Source organism: Saprolegnia diclina (genome assembly GCF_000281045.1).
Source record: "Saprolegnia diclina VS20 unplaced genomic scaffold supercont1.94, whole genome shotgun sequence".
In the NCBI taxonomy this organism is placed as follows: Eukaryota; Oomycota; class Saprolegniomycetes; order Saprolegniales; family Saprolegniaceae; genus Saprolegnia; species Saprolegnia diclina.
In genome coordinates, this window is record NW_008246161.1 from 29,116 (window position 1) to 48,034 (window position 18,919).

Here is an 18,919-nt window from a genome sequence, read left to right on the forward strand (position 1 = left end):
ATTGATGGGTCCTGCGCGCTAGCGCGGGACCTCAAAACTACGCCTTGAAACATTGTGTTCAAGTGTTAGATAGACCCGAATGCTGAAATAATACGAATGTTAGGGCGGCTAAGAAAGAGCTCCATATCGAAGCAAGATCGGGACGTGCACCTCCCTCACCACACATAGGAATATGGACGTCGAAGCCGCTGCAACACTACAAAGACTCATCTTTCGGAAGAGCCCGCCAGATGCACCGCAGCGAAACGGAGGTCGCGTCCGGCACATGCGTCAGTCACTGTCCAAGCTACCACACAGACATACCACTAGAGGTCGACCAAACCTGCCCATAGAACAGGTCCCTTGCGGGGTGAGCTGGTAGGAACTTTTGTATTGAATGCGAAGCGTTGATAACGGTATTGCGACGACGGCGCGTTGGCCTAGACAAAAGTCAACGCTCGACCTTCGCTGCGCTGCGGTGTGCAGACTTTTCCGGGCCAACGCGCCGTCGTCGCTTGCTGCAGTCTTCGCGCGCTTCTGAAATCGCACCTAATCGGAAAGTTGCGTGAATTTCGTTTAAGTACACAGGCGCACTTCAGCGCAATTGTTTTACTTTAATCAACTATAACGTCCGGAAGATGGCCAGCACTTAACGGGAACACCAAAACCGCACTTAATTAGACACCTTTCGCGCAATCCGATTGGCTTAGACCAATGAAACTGCGTTTCATTGGCCAAAATGGCTCGATATATAGCCAATGGGTTGGCCGGATTGAGACACGACACACCGAATCAATCCCCTGGGATGCTGGTACACCACGTAAACGTTCCTACTACCAGGAAAACACGAGGGTACCTCTAGAAAATGTATTAATTCTTTTGTGTACCAACCAACAAACTGTATTTTAGATTGGTACAACGAGGCATCCAACGAGAATCGACAAACTAGGCGCGGTTGTAGGATGCTTGAAACTGGTGCGGCAGCTCGGTGCACTGACCGGCGGTGAGCGAGACTGTCGCCGCGATCGTTTCCCCCGCGATTGACGTCATTTCGACCTTGGCGACATTCAAGTCAATGTGGCCTTTGGCCATGAAAAAATAGTTGGAGCTCGTCGAGAAGAGGTCGCTGGCGGCGCCGTTGATGCTCATTTTTGCCACACCATGGCGCGCATTGGCGGGCTGGAGCGCGAGCCAGTACGGGTTACTGCCCGCCTTGGCACAGACCTTAAGGTTGCCAGAGACAGGGCAGTCGACAAAGCGCCACGCGATCGCAAACGAGTCGGTGGTCGCGCCCGTCACTTTTTGGAAAAACGGCAATGTCAGGTCCAAGCTCCCATCCGCGCAGCCGTGGCATTGGTCCGAGACCTGGCCGAGCACTGGCGTCTTGGACGGACACCGGTCGTCGACGCACGTCACTTGCACGCACCGGCCGCAGTTGGTACCGGAGGCCCATTGCGCATGGTTGATGGCTGCATGGAAGGTCTTGGCATTCGCGATCCAGTCCATGAGACCGCAGTTGCCGCTGTTGACATCGACGCCATCGACGCCACCGTACGTTGTCGCAAGGCCGGTGCTGGTCCCATCGCCCTTTGTTTGCGTACTGCAGTTGGTAGGACCGGTTGCAAAGAGAGTTGTGGCGACCCACTCGCCGGACGCATTGGCTCTTTGAACGCTGAACCCGACACGGGTGAACTCCGGGTTCAAAATGTTGGCGCGGTGCTTGGTCGAGTTCATCCAGTGCATGACCATGCCGTTGGCGCTGGCGACAGCGCCGCGCACCGAATTTTCACCACAGACGGCGTTCGGGCCAATGGCGTGGCAGCGCGCGGCAAGCTTGGTATGATCGAGCGAGTGGGCGATGATTTGGCCAGCGACATGGGTGGCCGTGAGCGCATTGAGCTGCGTATCGAGACACGCGAACGGTGCGAGGTTGTGATGGATGCGCTGGGCGTTGTGTTCACGGAAGAGGTCGTCGAGGATGTCGGCGGCAGCGAGAGAGAGCAGCGTGCACAGCGTAGTAAGGAGCTGCATGACGTCAAATATATGAAAATGAAAACTGGACTTGGACGGCGAACGAGAGATCTGGATGTCCAATGGTTCGAATGGGATGCACAGTTTGAGCGACCAGGATGTGGCGTAGGTAGATAAAACCATATGTTCATTGACACGAGGTGATCGAGGCTGGATACGCCGCTTATCGCTGAACGCCAAAGTATCCAGACAAAACGACGTTGGATACAGATAGCGGAGCAATGAAGCAACTTTTGAGAAGGGAGGGAGGGACATATTTATAATCAAACCGATCGCGTGGAACAAAACGACGACATGAACCAGGAAAAGGATGTATTTTTCTGGATTTTCCGGTCCTGTCCATTTTCTCACGGCCAAAAACAGCTGTTTTTGAAACGCACGATGACCGCACATTGAACAAGCCGATGGAAATAAACAATTTTCCTGGCGTGGGCGCAAGATGGTAGACGAGATTTCGCGTGCACTAATCACGTACGGGACGTTGGACAGCCGAATAGCGAAATATACACGAGTGTTCGATGCGGCCACTCGAAAATGAACCAATAGCGATGGCGAATGCCCGTCATTTTGTATCCTCAACAAAGCATGAGGCCGAAAGCAAATTCATATTCAATTCTTTCAGTACAACAAAGCGTCGGCCACATGTGCAGTGGCTCCAGAGAGGCTATATGCCGACGCGCGTGGCTATCAAAGACCTGCAAGCATTCGTTCAGAAAAATCACCAACAATTGCTGTTTAATCCCAAAACAATCAACCAAAAATTCAAACCCAACCAAAAACGGGAAAATTGAGCCTTCATAATTCTAGACATACCGGTGATAGCATCAAGACTCTCCGCCGTGCGCGGGCACGCGTGAGGCTAGGGTAACAACCTCCATATCTTCCTCCGGCGAGACTGCCGCAATGGCATCGAATCATGGTGCAAGGTCGGCTGATTAGTCGACACATACCCGCGTTTAGTGGCGGTATGTTCGCCAAGCGCAACTGGTTCGAGCCAGTTCGCATTTCCTGGCGTCTCTGTCCATACTTGTTCGAGTATGCAGTCGATGTGATAAATACTAATCGACTCGAAAATGATGTTGGACGCTTCTCGTCATGCACTTGGTATACGACACAACAACGGTGGTCGTGGTCGATCCTGGCATTGAGCAAACCGGTATCATCGCCCTCCACATATATGATTGGAGCATTTTCTGGGATTTTCCAATTTTCCATCAATCACTTTTTCTGATCATCCGGATTTCAAAGTGCACTGTCCAAGGATGTCGGAAGACGACGAAGGGCCGGGCGACGCCGCCAGACGGGCTGCTCCTGCCCCACATCATCCTCTGCAAACGAGAAGATTTCAATAGCTAGCGCGCTTTGGCAGCAAGCAATGAGGCGTCCCCACAACATCACTTTAGTAACAATCTCAACAAACCTTGCCAGCACAGAAGGCGCTGGTGCTTGGTAGCGTAGAATTGGCCCTTCGAAAACGTGCATTGCTGGAGCGCTCGTGTCAGAACGCTGGGCCGGCATCGATGGTCGATGCAATGGCACTGAAGGTTGTACACGGCTTCGAATGTTGTGCCCACCAACGGTTGTCATCCTTGCTGGTGCAAATAATTGTCCAATATATTGGCATAAATGCATCAAGCCAATCCCTTGGCATCGCCTTTGATTGATCGATTTGATTGGCGGGCTCTCCTGCAGATTCCACCAATCCTTTTTGACCTGGTCATCCGGATACCATTCTAAGCATGTCCGAGTCGCGCGAGAAGAAGGGCCGCGCGACGCCGTTGGACGGGCTCGTCCAGCCCCATATCATCGAGGCGATTGCGACGTCCCTTGACAACAGTGTTGAATTCAATTGCTTCCTCGACGCGGTGCCGCGCTCTCTCTGGACACCGGCGCTCACGGCCTTTGTCGACGTCACCACCGTGGCGCCGTCGAGCGTCTACGACGACTGGCCGTACCTCATCCTCTGCGAGACAGACTTATCGCCAACGGTTGTGGGCATGCTTGTGCAGACGCTGCCGTTGCGCTTGCTCATGGGCTTTGAGTGCACGATCTACGAAGCGGCGCCGTTGGTCCAGCTGGTCCCGAGCCTCGGGCCCGCGCTGAGCTCCATCATTCTTGCTTTCGACGACACGATCATGGTCGACGGCCAAGGCCAAACGATTGCGGATCTTCTCTTGCAGCAGTGCCCACGCATGACCCATATTTTGATTCACGCTGTGTTCAACAACAACAACAACAACAACGAGGAGCGTGTCGAGCTTAGCAATCTGCTGGCGGTCGTCGCCCACCCGCGCGTCGAGCAGCTGCTGCTCAGCTTGCACGACGTTCACGCGACGCCGCGGCTCGGGCATTACCTGGCGTCATGGCTCTTAAGAGCCCCATCGACGAGTCTGATCCTGCGCAACATTATTCACATGGACGACGACGCGGCGATGGCGTTCTGCGACGCACTACAAGCCAACACGACGCTCACCGAGCTCGTGCTCAGTCGCGTCGCCAACCTCGTGGACCTACGCGGCCGGACGCTTCCAACGTCCTTGCAACATCTCGAGTGGGCGACGCGCGTCGGCGCGCCCGACGTCGACGATGCAACCATCGAGCACCTCGCCATCGCCGTGGGCTCCACTCGGCTCAAGCACTTTGGCTGCTGCGTCTTTGGCAGAGTCGCGCAGTGCCCAGCCGCTGCATCGATGCTAGCGCAGCTGCAGTCGCTCGACGTCATCGCGCTGCCCGCTGACGGCGTCCAAGCGCTCATTGCTGGCTTGTCGACGGTGCCGGCGCTGACAACGCTTGCCCTGCAAAAGAGTCAGATGACCTCGGAAGACGACGCGGTGCAGCTCATGGACGCGCTCGCGACCTCGTGTCCGCTTCTGAGTCGTCTTAATTTGAACGAGCACGCCATGGGCTACGATGGCGTCGCCGCCGTGCTAGCGGCCGCACCGCGCTTGCCGCAGCTAACGTCGCTGGACGTGTCGCCAAAATTCAACGTCATGACGTTGCCGGAGCTGCTGTACATCCTCATGGAGCTCGTCGTCGCGGGCCGCCACGTCCGTGAGCTCTACGTGAAGACGGTGATGCGGCAGATGACCGTCAATGGCGTGCGCGCACCGCTGAGTGATGGCAAAAAGGTCAAGCGCGCGGTTTTGCGCGCACTCGCCATGATCCACGACGTTCCGTTTGTCCTAAATCAATTCCCAGCCAACGTCGAGCCGCATGTCGTCGACGCTCTCGGTGCGACGGCCGAGCGTGCGGACCGTTGTCAGTTATACCTCAACTTTTAGAGATTGTATATAATAAACGCCAAAATAGCTTTACATACTCAGATCATACATTCGATCATGCCGAGGTGACCCATCCACCGAGACGTTCGACTCCTCGACGGGCTCGTCTTTGCCCTCGACAAACGAGTGACTTGGCAATTAACCTTGAAGCACACAGCGACTAGTACACTGTACCGTCGATAGCATACCCTTTGGTTGCTATCTGCAACATAGATGGACTAGTCGATGGAAACTTGCACATGGAACGAGGCGGTGCCACAAGCTCAACTTTGAAAGTAATGATATCAACAACCTTGCTAGCACAGACGACACTGATAGCGTCGAATGGACCAAGACGATTACTGTCGTCTCTCCAAGGTTTTGAGCAAGGGAATCCCTCCATCGCCATTAGACTCCAGGGTCAATAATCTAATTATTGACCCATATTAGACTGCTTTTGCCACTAAGATTTCTTTTGAAGGTTCAACTTTCGGAACACGAGCCAGTTCGTGAGAAGGGAGTCGCGTGTCCAATGTTTTTGCAAACGCGATTTTTCAAATTTCACGACTGGCCCATAGACGACGAACTGCTTGCTCCTTGTCCAACTCGTTGGTTGTGTGAGCTCCCGGGCCATCTCCATTCCAAGTACACGTTTCAACGTTGCCGCTCCAAGTGAGACAGATTGTCTGTCAAAGGTCCGCCTCACCAAGCAACAGAGCTGGTGCGCTATTTACAGAGATCCCGCGTACACGAAGTGATCGTGTCCGGCTTCAAAGGCGCCAATCTTGACGAGCGCAAGGCCGATTTCATGTACGACCAGTGGTGAGCAGAACGGCAACACAGTAGGAGCGGCTGAAGCCAGCGCTTCTGCCCACCTTTGTAATCCGTGTATACAAATTGCGGACGATGCCAAATCCCCACTCGACGCTTACTCGTACCGAGCTCATGCACCGGTTGAATGAAGCGATGAAACCAAATGTCGCTCTACTCCGACTTGTGCCCCCCAACGGCAGAAGAGTATCTGCATCTCTCAGCACCACATCTCAATGGAGAAGGTTTACTTGTTGGAGGTCATAGACCGCATCATCTCGATCGTGCTACGCATGAACTCGAGTTGGGCCTCGCGCTCTGTTTTCTCCAACTGGAATCGAGCCTCGTGTTCGGACTTGTCAAGGAGGTACCGCTGCTCCTCCAGTTGAAGCTTGCAATGACTCAGCGCGAGCTCTTCCTTCATCACGGCAACCGCCTCCTTTTTGGCGGCAATTTTCTCTTGCTTAGCGGCCAGTTCGTCTTGCTTCAGCTTGTTGGTCGCTTCGATCATGCTGGAAATGGCCTGAACAATGCTCGCCACGTCGCTAGTCGCCGCAGCGGCGCGCTTGGTCTTCTTCGATGGCGTCTCGGCGTTGTTATCATAGTCCGATTCCTGGTCGTCGCCGTCTGCTGTCCTGCGCTTGAGACCTTGCAACGCCGCAGCACGAATGCCGTCGTTCTCGCGCTTGTCGACCTTCTTCACCTTGTCTTCCTTGGCCGCCTTTTTCTTGTCCACCGCCGCTTCCGTCTACACATATTTATGAGCTCGAAGAGGCATCGAGCTCAACTCACAAGGTCCGAGATATCCTCAAGTAGCATGGCGCGCTCGCTAACTTTTCGCAACTCAAACAATAATTAATGGAGAGCGTGAAATCCATTTCAGGATAGGGACTTCTTTGGTCGGGATTTCATGATTCGGACATGTCGCTTAGAGATCGGAATCCAGATTTCTTGATTCAGAGCATCGATTGCTTTTGCAACCAAGATTTCGTGATGGACCTGTTTGATTACGTTCTAAGCGATTCAACCAATCATTTTCGAGATGGGCATCGGAATGTACCAAAGTGCACTCTCGGTCTTTCCAAGCATGGCTGACGAAGAAGAACGCAAGACGAAGAAGGGCCGCGCGACGCCGCCGGACGGGCTCCTCTTCCCGCATGTGATCGAGGCGGTTGCCACGTCCCTTGACACGCGTGACGGTTTTGCAGCCTTTCTCGACGCGGTGCCTCGGTCGCTCTGGACGCCGGCGCTCACGGCCTTTGTCGACGTCTGCAGCTTGGCGCCGTCCTACGTCTATAGCGACTGGCCCCACCTTATGCTCACCGAGACGGCGGACTTGCCGCACGAGGTTTTGCCAATGCTGGTAAAGACACTACCACTGCGCTTATGTATCGACGTCGAGTGCGAGATCTACGAAGCGGCGCCGTTGGTCCAGCTTGTCCCGAGCATCGGTCCCGCGCTGAGCTACATCAGCCTAGTGTTCAACGACACGATCATGGTCGACGGCCAAGGCCAAACGATCGCGAATCTCCTCTTGGAGCAGTGCCCGTGCTTGCGCGAGCTGTTGGTCGATGTCGCGGCGTCACGCAACAACAACCACAACGCGGACGAACGCGTCGAGCTTAGCAATCTGCTGGCGGCGGTTGCCCACCCGCGCGTCGAGCAGCTGAGCGTCAGTCTCCTGGACGCGCATGCGACCCCGCGACTCGGGCATTATCTGGCGTCGTGGCTATCCACAGCCCCGACGACGGGTCTGAGCTTGCGCGACGTCGCACACATGGACGATGACGCCGCGATAGCGTTCTGCGATGCGCTGCAAGCCAACACGACGCTCACCGAGCTGTCGCTTCACCGCGTCGTTAACATCTTGGGCTTCCGCGGGCGCACGCTCCCGCCGTCCTTGGACCGCTTCGAGTTCGACGCTCGCTTCCACAACCTTGACGTCAACGACGCGACGATCGAGCACCTCGCGATTGCCGTGGGCGCCACCAAGCTAGAGCACTTTGGTTGCAGCGTCTTTGGCAGAGTTGCGCAGTGCCCGGCCGCAGCACCCATGCTAGCGCAACTCCAGTCGCTCGAAGTCCACGGCCTGCGGGCCGACGGCGTCGAGGCGCTCGTCGCTGGCTTGTCGACGGTGCCGGCGCTCATTTCGCTCGTCCTTGGGAAGAGTGCGATGGCCTCGGAAGACGCTGCGGTGCAGCTCATGGACGCGCTCGCGACCTCGTGTACGCATCTGACTCACCTGAATTTGAACGAGCACGGTATGCGCCGTGATGGTGTTGCGGCGGTGCTAGCGGCCACACCACGCTTGCCGCAGCTGACGAGCCTGGACGTCTCCCCCTCCCACGACCGAATGAAGCTGCACGAGCTGCTGTGCGTCCTCATGGAGCTCGTCGCCGCGGGCCGCCACGTCCAGGAGCTCAGTTTTCAGACGATCAAGTCGCAGAACGGGCGGCGCGCTACGCTGGTCGACAGCAAAGAGGACAAGCGGGCGGTCTTGCGCGCACTCGCCATGATTCAAGACGTTCCGTTTGTCGTCGATCGATTTCCTGTGGACGTCGAGCCGCATGTCGTTGAGGCACTTGGAGCGACCGCCGACCGCGCAGAGCGTTGCACATTGAACTTGTACTTTTAATTTCTTCAATTCCATCGAAATTCATTATTCATAACACCAAATTGGCACCAAGGCCGAGACACAGCACCGAGCAGCCTGCTACCTATCCTACATAGGTTTAGGTACCAAATGCCAAGTGCGCGCCGCTGTCGAGATTCATTTACGATAGCAAAACGGGCCAAAGCGGGCATTTCGACCACAACTGCCGCAAGTTTGTATGGTTGCTGTCTGTCGCCAAGCTGTTACCCACTGGTGGTGCAATACCTTCCATTAGCCATTAAGAAAGGAGGTGGTGCAGCGTGCGTGACCTACTGAGATCGAAATAGCTGCGGTATGCGGAAGCCCGAGCAGACACAGTGGCGAGCAATGGCTGCAAAGAACGCGTTGGTGCGGTGACTGTAGATCGACTAGCAATAGGAACCTTCGCCGTCGATCGGTAGATGGAAACGGAAGGCTAATGCGGTAATGAGGCGACATCACAGATACAACTAATAGTGTTCTCGCAGTGGAGATCTCGACAACCAAGCGTGAATAAGAAAGCTATTTCTTAGCTATTTCTTAGCTATTTCTTATTTGCCCCTACCAAAACGATCGTGGCGGTTTGTTGCATCGTTGGAGAGAGAACGCATTTGCCGGAACGGAGCGGCTTGCGTCGACGGCGTGTCGATGCATGTGCACTATAGGTTGCACACGGCTTCGATTGCTTTGCCCTCGCAAGAAGGCATCGAAACGCACCTGATTTGAAATTTTAAGAGATATACGCACCCAAATCAGTGTTGTAATTTTAAAAGAGCACCCATTTGTGATGCTGGCGTCCAGAACACGAACACCACCCTCGGCATAGCTATCTCCTCCACACTGCAACCTCTATCTCCCGGAACGAGTTGATGGGCTTGGACAATGCATTCAAGTATTTGTCATGTTCGCAGCAGTTGTCCTTTTCTGGAGTACGCTCGTCGCCGGCGATATCGTCCAGGACCTTTTCAACGCCCACAACCTCGCCCGCAAGCACTACGGTATCCCGGAGTTTGCCTGCCTCGATAGCCAGCTCAATATGCTCAGCCAAGGCCACGCCGACTACGAAGTGAGTCTAGGCGCACTCAACCACGATGGCTTTGACGCGCGCTGTCTCGGTGTGAGCAACCAAGTCTTGTGCGGCGAGAACACGCTCTTCGACTACGTCGACGACGGTAGCGCGATGACCGAGAGCTGGATGGCATCGCCGCCGCACCGCCTCAACATCCTCAACGTCAACTACACGCACGCAGGCTTTGGTGTCAAGCAGTCGAGCACGACCGGCAAGTGGTTTGCGACTGCGCTGTTCGCCAGTGCCAACCCGCACAAGGAGGCGAGCTGCGTTCAAACGGCCGCCGAGACTGTCGTTGGCACGAGCGTCGCAACACCAAAGCACCACAAGACGCACCCGCCATCGACACCCGCGCGAGCGCTGCGCACGACCGAGTAGTTAAAGGAACACTATGTCACCACAGATTTGGTGTGTTTAAAACATGTGTTTTGTACGTTTGAAACGGGCGTGTCGGTTCGTCACGGGGTTGCTTTTGTGCCGTTCAGCAAGTGGTTGAATGCGAGCCTCCCTGTGGGCACAAGGATAGTCGTTGGATACCAGCGGTCGTACTCGGATACACCTATACGTGCAGGATAGGATTTTCAAAGTCGAGTACACAGAATTCTAAAATACGATTGTCCACAACGAAGGGAATGTTCCGCACGGTACATTCCGTTGTCGCATGCGGTATTGGAGCGCATTGCATAGTTCAACGTTGAAACGAGCGAGTGGACTTGGCAAGCACCGATGCATCCTGCGACGGGCACGTGCGTGGCTTCTTTGTTCGCATATATACGCGCGGTATCAAGGCGTGTGTTTGCTATGGTGTTGCATGTAGGGACGGCGCATACGACGCACACAAGTCTACATTCCTGAACAAGCATCATTGGCCAGTACAGGGAACGTCGTGGCGATGCCAAAGTCCTCGTCCCACCGTCGAGAAAGCAATTCACCGTCGACGCCTCGACATGACCTGGTATCCGGATAACGCGCGCCAGTCAAGTGCTGCTCGTGGTAGCGTGACAGCTCACGTCGTCACATCGATGGAGCAGCCTCTTGGCCTCTTAAAGTACGCATTAAAGGTGTTCTATGCGCTTGGTGCAGTACTGAGCTCTAGTGTGCCTCCGAGTCAACTTTCCAGCCAAATATGCATTTAGGCAACAAGATTTTTCTGCCAGGAATTTCTACAAAACAAGCCTGTTTGACGATTTCTCGACGAAAGCGTTGGCACAAATATCATATCGTCCAGTGTTTTCGTTCTTGCGGGGACATGTGGAAGCGCATACGAGGGCGGTACAGCATTTGACATTCCCGAGCGTGCACACGACGCCACGTCATTGGTCGGTAACTGTACAGCTGCATCCAACGTCGTAACGACAAGGCATCTGTTCGATGGACGACGACGCTATTTGCATTAGGACACCCTTCCACGACGACGCAAGCTGGTTTCGAAGCGCCGCCAGCGCGTACGAACGGACAACGACTTGCTTCGCAGCCATGTGCAAAGTGGGAAAGGTCGCTCTCATCATCGTCGACCACGCCCCGAGACCTCATTTTTCAATTTCATTTGCCATGCAAGTGCAACTCATTCTCACGCTCGCGGTGCTTGCGGCCGGCGACGTCGTTCAAGACCTCTTTACGGAACACAACGCGCAGCGCACGCAGAACGGTCTCGAAGCGTTTACGTGCCTCGACACGCAGCTTAGCGCGCTCAGCGCGAGCCATGTCGACTATGAGATTGGCATTGACAACATTGACCACAACGGCTTTGACGAGCGCTGCAAGGCCATCGGCAACGTTGCTTGCGGCGAAAACACTCTGTACGACTACGAAGGCAACGCCAAGACGATGACGACGAGCTGGATGAACTCGGCCGGCCACCGCGCCAACATTCTCAACAGCGGCTACAAGCACGTTGGCTTTGGCGTCAAGAAGTCGCCGACGAGCGGCAAGTGGTTTGCGACTGCGATCTTTTCGAGCGAGAACCCGACCAAGGCCGCGTGCCTCAACGGCGGCAACGTGACGGACGCGCCGACGGCGTACCCGACCGAATACCCCACGGACGACAAGACCGAGAAGCCTTCCGACGAGCCCTCGAATGAGCCTACGGACCAGCCGACCGATGGGCCGTCGGATGAGCCGACCGAGTACCCCTCCGACGAGCCGACGGACGCACCATCTGACACACCAACCGATGCCCCGACGAAGCACCCGCACACCAAGCACCCGCACACCAAGCACCCGCACACCAAGCGCCCGCACACCAAGCATCCCAAGCCGACCCCCAACGCGACGACGGAAGTGCCTTCCGAGCTCCCGACGGAGGTGCCCACGGACGCGCCCACAGAGTACCCCACCGATGCCCCCAGTGACGAGCCGACTGACGCCCCCAGTGACGAGCCCACCGACGCTCCCAGTGACGAGCCCACCGACGCTCCCAGTGACGAGCCGAGTGACGAGCCGAGTGACGAGCCTAGTGATGAGCCCACCGAGGAGCCCACCGAGGAGCCCACCGAGCCTAGTGACTATCCTAGTGACGAGCCCAGCGAGGAGCCCACCGAGGAGCCGAGTGACGAGCCGAGTGACGAGCCCAGCGATGAGCCGAGCGACGAGCCTACGGATGAACCCAGCGACGAGCCTACGGATGAACCCAGCGACGAGCCCAGTGATGATCCTACGGATGAGCCCTCGGACGAGCCGACCAACGAGCCCAGCGATGCGCCAACGGACGCACCTACCAAGGGCCCGCACACCAAGCACCCGCACACCACGCACCCGCACACCAAGCCACCGTGCCCTTCGTCGTCGGGCTCGACCGGCGACAACTACTAAACGTTCGTTCGCTCTCTGAGTGTGCTTCATGTTGCGTAATGAAATGACATGACGTTCTTGACTTTTGATTTCCGACAAAGCAGCGTTTCACAGTCAATTCCGACACTATATCTTGGCATTGACCACATTGTTGACTCGCAGTACACATAATGTGCATCTTGTGCGCTTTGGGACACGAGGACTGATAGCGAGGACATCCATCAATGAGCAGTATCTCACATGCGCAGCGGCATATACTATTCAGTACTACGCTCTAACACCAACCAAGCTCGTGGGCATCGGCGACTCTACACTGGGGTCGATACCATCGCCAGAGAAACTGCAGCACGGGGAGATGCCCCCGTTCAAACGCGCCGCGCCACGCACGCGCAGAGCACTTTTCGCGTCGATGAACGTGCAAGAACTGGACGACATCGAGGTGACCAAAGGTCGCTGCACCGTCCATCGCTTCGACCGAGCAGCCTTCGTCGCGATTTTCGTGCAGAAACTCGACTACGTCCAAATGCCCGTGCGCGCAGGCGGCGTGCATCGCGTCTTGTGTGCAGCCTTCGTGCCGGTTGTCGTGGAGGAACTGGACGACTTCGAGATGGCCGCGCGCCGCCGCGCCGTCGAGGGCGTCGACAGAACAGCCTTCACGTCGGTGCTCGTGAAGAAACTGGACAACGTCGAGATGGCCCGCGATCGCCGCTTCGTCCATGGCGTCCCGCGTGCAGCCTTCGACCCGATGGATGTGCAGGTACGCGACCACGTCGAGGTGCCCGTTGGCCGCGGCGGCGTCCATCGCACGCATACTCGCGCCTTCGCCGCGGATGCGGTCCAAGTACGACACGACGTCCAAGTGGCCGTTGGCCGCAGCGCCATCGAGCGCATGGACCGTCGCAGGACAGGCGGTAAACTCGGTGAGGTACGCCACGATCGGAAGGTGGCCGTGCGAGGCAGCGACGTCAAGCGAGGGCTGCGTCGGCGCGCAGCCATGCACAGTGTGGAGGTACAGGACAATGTCAAGGTGCCCGTGCCGGCTCGCACACACAATGGATGCGGGTGTGAGCAGCGACGGCGCATTGACGACGCACCGGCGCACAATCGGCAAGTTGCCTTCGCGGATCGCGACGTGGAGCACAAAGCGGTCGTCGCCAATTCCATCGATGCAGAGCGTGTCGAGCGGCCGCTTGGCGGCAAAGTCGTCGCGGAAGCGCGCCGGAATGGGGCCAATCGCGTACGCAAACGTAGTGTGGCGCAAGGCGAGGAGCCGCCACTCGGCATAGCGCGGGCGGAGCTCGAGAAAGAGACCATCTTGGTACGGCTGGATGAGTTTGACGAGAAGCGTCGCGTCGAGTAGGACCCGCAGCGCGACGTGGTCGCCGCGGCGGCGCTTGGCGTGGCGTCCGTCGGCCATGGCGGCCACGATTGGCTGGTGCCACGCAACATGTTGCAACGACTTTCCCAATACCGTCTCATGCCGTGCAGAAAGGGTAATCTGGAAAGTGCAATCTCGGAAAGGCCATCTCGGAGGTTACGCCGACGTGCGTTTGGCCATGGCGCGTGGTGCTGGGAGCTATAAACTCAAAATTCGAAGCGCCGACAGGCCTCGCAAGCACCGCGATGGGCGTTCGCGATGGGCGGCATTCGATATTTCACACAGCTGTGTGCAACTCTGAGGCACTGGCACCACCTGCAGAAACTGATATCACGAATGGCACGATCAACTCGGAAGACGACCAAGCGCAGCGGACGTACTAGTAGCGCACCGCTGTACTAACGAGAATGCAAAGCGATGGCCAGCACCTCGCCAATGACGACGCGCAAGCCGAAGCTAGGCACTCAGTACTTAGTTTACGATCGACGGTGTTGTTCTTTGTCGCCGCGCTTGAAACGGCCGTGGAAATGATGACGACAACAAGCACGTCCGTCGTTGCCTTGCACGGCGTCGTATTTTCCAGCGTGCAAGGAGCTGCGAGGAGCTGCGTACTTCAGTTCCCAGTCCCTCGTGCTTTCTGATTGGCACGTCCGATTACGGGACAGCACTGATGACTACGGCCTAGCACCGAAAACCTCTTTGAATGCATATTTCATGCAAGATGTGCAGCCAAATTACAGTGTAAATACAGTGTACGCACGGCTATCATTTCGGTGCAGCAGCGCGTCTTGGTGCCGATTGGCCACGCCGCCGCCGCCTGTTTTGGCTCGTGAACAAAGTCAGTGGGTTCATTTGCCAATGGCGTGCCCACTGAACGACGACGACGTTATCGTCGAGCACGACGCGATCCTTGGCCACGGCGTCGACGGGACCGTCTACAAGGGCGTCTTCCGCGGCCAGCTCGTGGCGGTCAAGGAGCTCCACACGCCGGGCACGAGCGACGTGCGCCGCCTCATCGCGTACGTCCCCGCCGCTACTCACCGTTCCGCCCACAATGTCTTTGACTAGATGCTCGAGTCCACATGTCGTCCGCATCTTAGCCCACAACCAGACACAGCTAGTCCTTGAATACATGGACATGGGCAACCTCCGCGCCCATCTCGATATGGCGATCAAGACGTCGTCGACGATCTCGCTTCTCTTCAAGCTCCAGATCGCGTTTGGACTTGCTCAAGCGCTCGCGCATCTCCATAGCATTGATATGGTCCACGGAGCACTCAAGTCGGCCAATGTCCTTTTGAGCACTACGAAGGGCGTCAAATTAGCCCATGGCGGGATCGCGGGACCCCGCACCGAGGCGCTGTGGATGACGGCCGGCGCGCCGTTCTGGACGGCCCCCGAAGCGCTCGATGCAGACGCTTTGCTGCAACCGTCGGCCGACATTTACTCGCTCGGCGTCATTCTCGCAGAGCTCGATACGCTCAAGCGACCGTATACAAACACGACGATGAACTCATTTGCGGTACTCAACGACGTCCGAGCGGGCACCCGCCTGCCCGAGCTCAGCGCCGAGTGCCCCGCGTGGTACCAGCGCCTCACGCTGGCGTGCTTGGCGTTTGGTCCGGCGGCGCGGCCGTCGGCGGCCGACGTGGTCCTGTGTCTGCGCAAGCAGCTCGGCGACGAGTCGAGTATCGCCTAAGATACGATCGTATTTGCCTGTCGACCAGAATTGGAGGTTCGTTTATGGATAAAGTTAATAGAGTAGGATGCCACAAAATGTGTCATTACTGTCAATTGTCGGCTAGCAAGCCAGAAAGAGGTTGAGAAGCCAACCCTACCCTACCCTAGACCTACCGGTACGCCAAGCGCGTCTTGGCACCGGGCGACCACAATCGAGCATAAAAGATCGACAACGACCCGTGCATCCTAGCTAGGGAGACTGCAAGCAACGTGCCTACGAAAATATCAAGGTATCAATCGGCCAAGACGACGCCGCCGGCGCGCGACCCGTGATCATGGCCCGAAAGCAAGTAAAGTCGACGGCTAAGAAGATTGCTCGTCTCTAGTGGGCCCAGCACAATCAAACGCATAGGAAATGAGCCAGGGGCCCGACAAAACGCGAGTATAAATCAAAACCTTTCTCAAAATCAAAATATGAGCTCAATCGACCCATTTTGAGCGAGCAAATGACAAGTTTGCCTAAACATACAGAGCGTCTTCGCATTCCCTCTGTTGAAGCATGAAGATAGCTTAAATCATTCTATAGAGACAGTATCGCCACTCGACCTTTTTCGGGCCTTTCGGAGTCACTAATAGAGAGATTTTGCAAATTGTGTCGTACCGTTGCCATTCCTCCGATTGTCGCAAATTTTCAGGAGTGCCAAGGGCCTGGCAAACCAGAATTGTGATTTTGCAAACCAACCATTTGCCCTGCCAGCTGATCATCCGGATAATGAATTACTTATCCGGGGGCATCAGTTTGATTTCGCGCGCAGATGAAGCCCATGCACCTCTTGCTGCTGCGGTGGTATCGGAAGAACCGCGATAAGCCGTATGCTCGTATGGCGCTCGCAGTGCTTTTGTCCCGCTCTGTAGAGCGACCTCTGGTTCCCGACGTCCGCTTCAAACTCCTAGAGATGAGCGACGCCGACGCTGTCCTTTCCTTTCGGTTCGATGTCGACGGCATTCAACGCCTGAGAACGCAACTTGGTATCCCCCACGTCATCGTAACGGTGGACCGGTACCGCGTGCTAGGTGACGAATCACTTTGCATCGTTCTGTATCGGTTGAGGTTTCCAACGACGTACTACGACATGATGAGTACGTTCGGTCGTTCTCGTCCGCAACTCTGTCGGATCTTTTACTACGTCGTGGATCTGATCTACAGGACATGGTGGGATATCATCTACTTTGCCAAGGTCGTCGACCGCCAGCGTATCCAAGCGTACGCGGAGGCGATTCATCGCCGCGGCGCTCCGACCACAAATGTCTTTGCGTTCGTCGACGGCACCAAGGTCCCGACGTGTCGTATCTCGGCAGCCTCGGCACCAGAGCCCGACATGAATCTGCAACGGTTGATCTACAGCGGCCACAAGCGTCGCCACTGCCTCGTTTACCAAGGCCTTACGGCCCCCGACGGGCTTTGCATCCACGTGTACGGCCCCGTTGAAGGACGACGCCATGACACGACGGTGATGCGCTTCAGCAAGCTCCTCCAGTTCTTTGAAGGCCAATCTCTGACGTTTGAAGAAGGCGCGGACGGCGAGGACGCGGATGAAGAAGAGCGAGGTCAAATCCGCACCGTCGAAGGCCGACCTCAAACGTTAAACGACTTCATGATCTACGGCGACCCGGCGTACGGGATCTCCAACTGGGTCATGGTCGGCTACAAGGGCAACAACGTCAACTGGCAAAAGAAGGAGTTCAACCGCAGCATGAGCCAAGTGCGCCAGTCGGTCGAGTGGAACTTCGGTCGCATGAAGACGCTATGGGCAAGCCTCCAGTTCACACCGCAACAAAAGATCATGCTTAGTCCCGTCGGCAAGATTGTCAAGGTCGCGATGTTCCTCACTAACCTCAACTGCTGCTATTACGGCGGTAATCAAACCTCGGACTACTTTGGTCTGGTGCCTCCGACACTTGAAGAATACTTGTCCCGTTAACGATATAATGGACGAAATTCATGCTTTGAAACGTCGTGTTCAGTCGAGTTTATCCCTGCCGCTTAAGCATCATCTCCAGTTCGAGCTTCCGCGTCTCTAATTCTGCTAAGTGCAGCTGGTACCGACGCTCCTCACGACGCTCGACGGCCTTTCGCTCGGCGCGTGCTTCCTCACGCTCTTCGCGACGCCGTCGCTCATCGTCCTCTCGTTGGCGCTGGCGCTCTTCTCGAAGGTCGTTGCGTTCCCGTCGGCGCTCGGCTAAGTCTGCCTCAAAATGGAGGCGCTGGAGCTTGAGCGATTCGGCTTGGAACTCCTTGGCGTTGTCGGACTCACGCTTCAAGAACTCGAGCACACCCGTGTCGGCGTTTCGTCGTGCGGGAGGATCCTCGGCCTTGCGCTTGGTGCACGTCGTCATGGCACGGTCGCGAACGAGTTGGCCGGCGGTCTCGGACTCGTTGTTCTTGGCCTTCTTTTCTTCGATAAGCTCTGCCGCCTTGGCCTTTGCTTCCGCGTATTGCTGGGTCAGGTCGTCAAGTAGCATGATCTTCTCCGTTTCGTCCTCGTCCACACCCGACTTCGCAGCAGACCCTTTGTTGAATGCTTTGTGGGCTTCGAGGAGGGCGCTGAAGCGGTTCTGGATCTTCTTGGCATCGACTTCGCGAGTAAACTCCTCGCATGACATGAGCGTATTAGCTACCTTTGCCCATGCCATACGAAGCCGGCCGTGATGTTGGGCGAACGGGCGGTCGGCTGAGATCTGTCGCAGTAACATGACGTCCTCTTCGTCGTTCCAGTTGCGCCGCCTTGTTGTCTCCGTCGTGCCCGAGTCATTTGTCTCCGTCGTGCCCGCGTCTGTTGTCTCCGCCGTGCCCGCGTCAGATGACATCGTGAAATGACCGCGCGCGCAATTAAATAAAACAAGCTCAAAACTGAATAAAAATACTTCGTAAAAAGGCGTCGAAAGTGTTTGCTGGCTACGGCAGCAATGACCGAAGAATTATTTGCTGCGGCATCGGATTTGCATGATCGAATGTCACAGGTGTGCCGCACACGCATTATTTCTCGGAAGTTTTTTTTCTGGCAGCGGCACGGCACTTTTGCAAAATCTCTCTAATTTCCTGTAGAGGCCGCCAAACTCAATTGAGCCCGTTTTGAGCTCCGCGGGCCGCGCCGACCGTGAGGCGTGATTTCGATTGCTCTACTAGTATTTAACTTGAGTTTTGCACGGCCTACACAGCGTCACAACGTATACCTAGTAAGTGTTTTTCTTATGTACACTTGTGACTTCTAAGCGCCAAAAGATCTCAC

The 18,919-nt window shown here is 56.1% G+C and overlaps 10 protein-coding genes across 10 annotated transcripts; 6 read left to right on the forward strand and 4 right to left on the reverse strand.

Annotated features, from left to right (window-relative positions):
• Positions 1-924: 924 nt before the first annotated feature.
• SDRG_15490 (hypothetical protein) lies at positions 925-2,010 on the reverse strand (the record flags this gene model as incomplete). Its single annotated transcript, XM_008621665.1, has 1 exon — positions 925-2,010. The coding sequence occupies one exon, from the start codon at positions 2,008-2,010 to the stop codon at positions 925-927; it is 1,086 nt and encodes a 361-aa protein (XP_008619887.1).
• A 1,739-nt stretch (positions 2,011-3,749) lies between these two features.
• SDRG_15491 (hypothetical protein) lies at positions 3,750-5,334 on the forward strand (the record flags this gene model as incomplete). The annotated part of the gene is made up of 1 exon (XM_008621666.1): positions 3,750-5,334. One exon carries the CDS (start codon positions 3,750-3,752, stop codon positions 5,289-5,291), a length of 1,542 nt encoding a protein of 513 aa, XP_008619888.1. The 3' UTR covers positions 5,292-5,334.
• A 962-nt stretch (positions 5,335-6,296) lies between these two features.
• SDRG_15492 (hypothetical protein) lies at positions 6,297-6,920 on the reverse strand. Its single transcript, XM_008621667.1, has 2 exons — positions 6,873-6,920; positions 6,297-6,828 (listed from the first exon to the last, which is right to left on the reverse strand). Exons 1-2 carry the CDS (start codon positions 6,897-6,899, stop codon positions 6,328-6,330), a joined length of 528 nt encoding a protein of 175 aa, XP_008619889.1. The 5' UTR covers positions 6,900-6,920; the 3' UTR covers positions 6,297-6,327.
• A 202-nt stretch (positions 6,921-7,122) lies between these two features.
• On the forward strand, positions 7,123-8,756 carry SDRG_15493 (hypothetical protein; the record flags this gene model as incomplete). The annotated part of the gene is made up of 1 exon (XM_008621668.1): positions 7,123-8,756. The coding sequence occupies one exon, from the start codon at positions 7,123-7,125 to the stop codon at positions 8,713-8,715; it is 1,593 nt and encodes a 530-aa protein (XP_008619890.1). The 3' UTR covers positions 8,716-8,756.
• An 811-nt stretch (positions 8,757-9,567) lies between these two features.
• SDRG_15494 (hypothetical protein) lies at positions 9,568-10,223 on the forward strand. Its single transcript, XM_008621669.1, has one exon. The coding sequence runs from the start codon at positions 9,614-9,616 to the stop codon at positions 10,157-10,159; it is 546 nt and encodes a 181-aa protein (XP_008619891.1). The 5' UTR covers positions 9,568-9,613; the 3' UTR covers positions 10,160-10,223.
• A 1,105-nt stretch (positions 10,224-11,328) lies between these two features.
• Positions 11,329-12,668, forward strand: SDRG_15495 (hypothetical protein). Its single transcript, XM_008621670.1, has one exon. The coding sequence runs from the start codon at positions 11,333-11,335 to the stop codon at positions 12,590-12,592; it is 1,260 nt and encodes a 419-aa protein (XP_008619892.1). The 5' UTR covers positions 11,329-11,332; the 3' UTR covers positions 12,593-12,668.
• Positions 12,661-14,062, reverse strand: SDRG_15496 (hypothetical protein). Its single transcript, XM_008621671.1, has one exon. The coding sequence runs from the start codon at positions 13,986-13,988 to the stop codon at positions 12,846-12,848; it is 1,143 nt and encodes a 380-aa protein (XP_008619893.1). The 5' UTR covers positions 13,989-14,062; the 3' UTR covers positions 12,661-12,845.
• Positions 14,063-14,755: 693 nt separating this feature from the next.
• Positions 14,756-15,725, forward strand: SDRG_15497 (TKL protein kinase). Its single transcript, XM_008621672.1, has 2 exons — positions 14,756-14,968; positions 15,018-15,725. Exons 1-2 carry the CDS (start codon positions 14,808-14,810, stop codon positions 15,646-15,648), a joined length of 792 nt encoding a protein of 263 aa, XP_008619894.1. The 5' UTR covers positions 14,756-14,807; the 3' UTR covers positions 15,649-15,725.
• A 713-nt stretch (positions 15,726-16,438) lies between these two features.
• SDRG_15498 (hypothetical protein) lies at positions 16,439-17,633 on the forward strand. The gene is made up of 2 exons (XM_008621673.1): positions 16,439-16,689; positions 16,741-17,633. Exons 1-2 carry the CDS (start codon positions 16,445-16,447, stop codon positions 17,609-17,611), a joined length of 1,116 nt encoding a protein of 371 aa, XP_008619895.1. The 5' UTR covers positions 16,439-16,444; the 3' UTR covers positions 17,612-17,633.
• On the reverse strand, positions 17,620-18,497 carry SDRG_15499 (hypothetical protein; the record flags this gene model as incomplete). The annotated part of the gene is made up of 1 exon (XM_008621674.1): positions 17,620-18,497. The coding sequence occupies one exon, from the start codon at positions 18,495-18,497 to the stop codon at positions 17,661-17,663; it is 837 nt and encodes a 278-aa protein (XP_008619896.1). The 3' UTR covers positions 17,620-17,660.
• Between the last annotated feature and the right edge of the window lie 422 nt (positions 18,498-18,919).